The following is a 4377-nucleotide window of genomic DNA, read 5'->3' on the forward strand; positions in this document are numbered from 1 at the left end:
CAATTATAGTATATTGGCACATTAGTTATGGTGAGTCTATTTTTTTATTTTGGTAAAGAGGATTGCCACATCACTTGAATTTAACGGCAATTTAACCTTCTGTCAAGGGAGGGGCATATATTACAGGATTTTAATAGTTTTAAGGATTTATTTGCGCTGAAAAACGTTAGGACCAAAAATGCACCTTTCTCCTAACTGTTGTTACTATTATATAAATGAGAAAAATATAATTATAATTTTATATAGGACTAATTGATCGTCGACCATACAATAGAAATAGATATTTTTTTACACTCGTTATAAAATAAAAACTCACTTAATGTGAAAAAAAATTATTATTAAAAACAAATACTCTTATCACTCAAAATAGACCTGAAATATAAAACTATGAGTATTATTACCGAAAAGAACACTCCATAGTCTTATATTGCCATCCAAAGGGTGAACTTTTCAAAGGTCAAGCTTCATAGTGTTGGCAATGTCGATGACAAATCGATATTTAACATCAGATTTCAACATGCGCTCCATAGCAGTGTTCACATAATCAATTGGGATAACTTCAATGTCAGCTGTTATGCCATGTTTTGCTGCAAAATTCATCATTTCTTGTGTCTCCTTCATTCCTCCAATGGCACTACCACCCACTAGCTTCCTCCCTGTTTATTATTTATCCACAACAGTAATTTATAAATTATTATTAGCTATTCAAAATTTTATTTTAGTTCATAACAGAGAAAAATGGAGTCATACCCATGAGCAAAGGAAAAGCTGGTAGCTCAAGTGGCTTCTCTGGAGCACCAACCAGTACCATCTTTCCATGAGGCTTCAGTAAACCGATCAAAGGCAAGAGAGGGTGCATTGCAGATACTGCATCAATAATCCCATCCATCGTGCTCATTGCAGCCTACACAACCGATATATTTGTATTTTTATATATAACATTAGAAATTAAGAGCTACAAATATCTTAAATCATAAATCAAGTCCTGGAGCATGAATAAAGCTCCGTGAAGTAGGAATCAATTTTTGCAAACCGCAAAAATTTTGGAATCGGGTTGACTCGGATTTCAAGAGTTTCTGTTAAGTACCGTTATTTGATCCTGGTCACGGCCGACTAGGAATGAATCAGCACCCAGACGCTCAATAGCCTCCTGTTTCTTTTTAGGAGAAGTGCTGATCACAGTCACCTTAGCCCCCATGGCCTTTGCAAATTTCACAGCCATATGGCCAAGCCCACCAAGGCCAACCACGCCAACATGCAAACCAGGTTTGTCAAGTCCGTAGTATCTCAAGGGGCTATACACTGTAATACCAGCGCAGAGGAGAGGAGCAGCAGCATCAAGAGGCAGATTATCCGGGATACGGACCACGAACTGCTCATCAGCGACCATGTTGTCCGAGTAGCCTCCATAAGTGATGGTTCCATCGTGGTACTTGGCACCATATGTGAGTACCATTTCTGGGCAGTAATTCTCAAGATTGTTGCTGCAATTATCGCAAGAGCGGCAAGATCCGACCATGCAGCCCACACCAACTTTGTCACCAACCTTGAATTTTTCTACCTTGCTCCCTACCTCTGTCACAACTCCCACAATCTCATGCCTGGATTCATATATTATTTAGCAGAACATAAATACAAAGATCACTTATACTTAAAATATATATAATCTAACAAGTGAGCGTAAGTTAACACGACGATATATCCATATACGAACCCAGGGACCATGGGGTATACAGCAATGCCCCACTCGTTCTTGATATTGTGAACATCAGAGTGACACATCCCGCAGTACAGGACTTTAAAGGAAACATCGTTTCCCCCTGTTTCCCTGCACAAAGCAAATCATTTTAATACAAATAATGCAAGAATTATACATCCATGCTGCTGCATATATATATACACACATTATTATACAAATAGTGAAAAATGAAAACAAGTACTAATCAGAAAGAAAGAAAGGGGTAGACCTCCGAGAGAATTTGAAGGGAGAGAGGACACCAGATTCGTCTCTTGCAGCCCATCCAAAGGCTTGTTTTGGGTGCTCTTCCTCTGGCAATTTTGCTGCCATTACAAATTGAGAAATGATGGCACAGTAGCAAAATGCTTAAAGAGCAATGAGTACTGTAATTTCGATTGATGCATACTAATGATATTGTTGCATTTGTTTATTTATAGTAGTTGGAATGATTGAAAGATTCATGGGCAAGAGAGAGTGACGTATTGGCTGAGCTTTGTTTCAGGCCATAAGTGTATTAAGTAACGGAAGGTAAGTGCATTAGCAGCCTTCACGGACCCACGCCCATCACCGGCCCGCCCTTTCCAAGTTCTTATACAATTTTTTAAGACATATACGGCCGAGATACATTTTTGTATGTTACCATGAAAACATCAATCATTGGATTTAATATTACCGCTAATAGAACAATTATCACTAAGATAATCTAATCATTGGTGAATGAATCTGGTTATGCTTTTATTAATTCTTTTATTTTAAACAATTCTCCGTATTAAGTATATAGCCACCGGACCAAAACCGAATGATTATATTTGATGATTATTCCATTAACATTTGAAATTTAGAATCTAATTATAAAAGACGATATAAAACTTCTCTCTCGTGTTAGATTAGACCAAATTGGGCTCCTAAATCTAACGAGTGTGGGTTTTATTGGGCAGAAAAAAAAAAAAAAAAAAGAGACGGTAGCAACTCTTATTAGATCAGAGTCGAACAAAAAGATTTAACTAAATCGAGACTTAGAACACTTTGGAGAAAATATCTTTAAAAAAAATTTATTTTTCTAAAATTTGAATTTAAAACCTTGAACTGCTTGATGTCTCTATCACACTATCATCTTAAAACATCTCTAATAGTGTTTTTTATTTTAAAGTATATAATTTCTACAATAAAAAATATTCGAATATAAAAAGTAAAATATTTTATTTAACTTCAATAGACTTTTTATATTTTATCATTTATCTTGCTTTAATTTTCATTAGCATTAATAGTTTTAATGTATCTTTCTTTTTCTTTTTAACTTTTACCAATAAAAAATAAAAATTACAAATATCAATTAAATCAAATACATAAGAACTTGTAATGCATTTATTAAATATACAATAGATAGTGAAATTTAACTTTTCATATATAGAGAACTAAATTGACTTTCTATTTTATATTTAAAAAATAAAAAATATATTAAAATGTCATTTTAATGACACAATTCATTAAAATTATAAATTCAACATATATAAATAGTGAATTTAAAATATTCCAAAATAGTTATAAACAGGTCTGTTAATTTAATTAGCTTTTTAGTTTTTAATTTGATTGTTTTTAAACCTTTTGCCGTAATTGATAAAATAATAATATTCGTATTAATACCACTAATCATAACTAAATAAAGAAAGGATAAAGATCAATTACCTATTATATTGTGTTAAAGGATCAACTAGACCCATAACTTTGTATTTAGATCAAATAAATCTGAAGATTGTATTAGAAAGTGGACAAAATATTCTACTAATAAAATTTAAATTTTCTTTCACTTTCTTATCACTTTATTTAGCAATCAAATACTCATTCAATGAAACAAATTCCATTGATTTTCGTATTACAATTTTATCAAATTCAGTGCTCTTTATTCTTACCACTTGAATTATCATCACCTCACTCTCCAAATCCTTTTCTTTTGCCTTCCCAACATCAACCAAAAACTTCCGCCCATATGCAAAACCATAAAATAAAGAAATCAATTTTATATTGAATGTATAGCTCAAAATAACAGATAAAGAAACCAATTCTTTAAAAGAATAAGGTTCAGTTTGACCCCTTAACTTATTGTCTTAGACCAAATTAATCTTTTTCATCTTTTTTGGACCAATTTAAATAAGACCTTTCTTTTATTTTCAGCTCAAGTGACATCTATGTTTCAAATTATTGAGTATATGAACATCACTCTCTTCTAAAAATTAAAAAATAACTAATCGCGTTATATGACTATTATTATTTTATACTGATTATAAAATCAAATTTATAGATAAAATCTAATAAAATTTTTAACATTTGATATTTGTTTATAATATCTTAAAAATAACAACAATTAAATATTTTTAAATGGCCTTGTTAATTTTTTTAACATTGTAGAATTTTGTTAGTATAATAATATAATTATTTTTAAAATATTTATTTATTAATTTTAGTATTATATAAATTAATATTATTAATGTAATTGATATTACTACATTAGTTGACAACCAATTTATAAAGAAGTTTTAACAAATATATAAATCAAATTTTCATTTAGTTTTTTCTTCTTAACTTTTTAAAAGATTAAAATTTAGAAATTGAAATGTGAAGAAAAAAAATATCACAAGAAG

The 4377-nt window shown here is 30.9% G+C and overlaps 1 protein-coding gene across 1 annotated transcript; it reads right to left on the reverse strand.

The window, feature by feature from the left end:
- Positions 1-216: 216 nt before the first annotated feature.
- On the reverse strand, positions 217-2153 carry LOC8260966 (probable mannitol dehydrogenase). Its single transcript, XM_002534319.4, has 5 exons — positions 1968-2153; positions 1715-1828; positions 1088-1601; positions 751-904; positions 217-656 (listed from the first exon to the last, which is right to left on the reverse strand). Exons 1-5 carry the CDS (start codon positions 2066-2068, stop codon positions 451-453), a joined length of 1089 nt encoding a protein of 362 aa, XP_002534365.1. The 5' UTR covers positions 2069-2153; the 3' UTR covers positions 217-450.
- Between the last annotated feature and the right edge of the window lie 2224 nt (positions 2154-4377).

The sequence above is a fragment of the Ricinus communis genome, chromosome 7, assembly GCF_019578655.1.
Source record: "Ricinus communis isolate WT05 ecotype wild-type chromosome 7, ASM1957865v1, whole genome shotgun sequence".
In the NCBI taxonomy this organism is placed as follows: domain Eukaryota; kingdom Viridiplantae; phylum Streptophyta; class Magnoliopsida; order Malpighiales; family Euphorbiaceae; genus Ricinus; species Ricinus communis.

Excerpts from the sequence above, each read along its gene's own strand:
- LOC8260966 (XM_002534319.4), bottom strand. The coding sequence starts at position 2,068 with ATGGCAGCAAAATTGCCAGAGGAAGAGCACCCAAAACAAGCCTTTGGA. Across the intron at positions 1,602-1,714 it reads GTATACCCCATGGTCCCTGG|GCATGAGATTGTGGGAGTTG; the intron begins GTTCGTATATGG and ends ATATGAATCCAG. Across the intron at positions 657-750 it reads AGCTTTTCCTTTGCTCATGG|GGAGGAAGCTAGTGGGTGGT; the intron begins GTATGACTCCAT and ends AATAATAAACAG.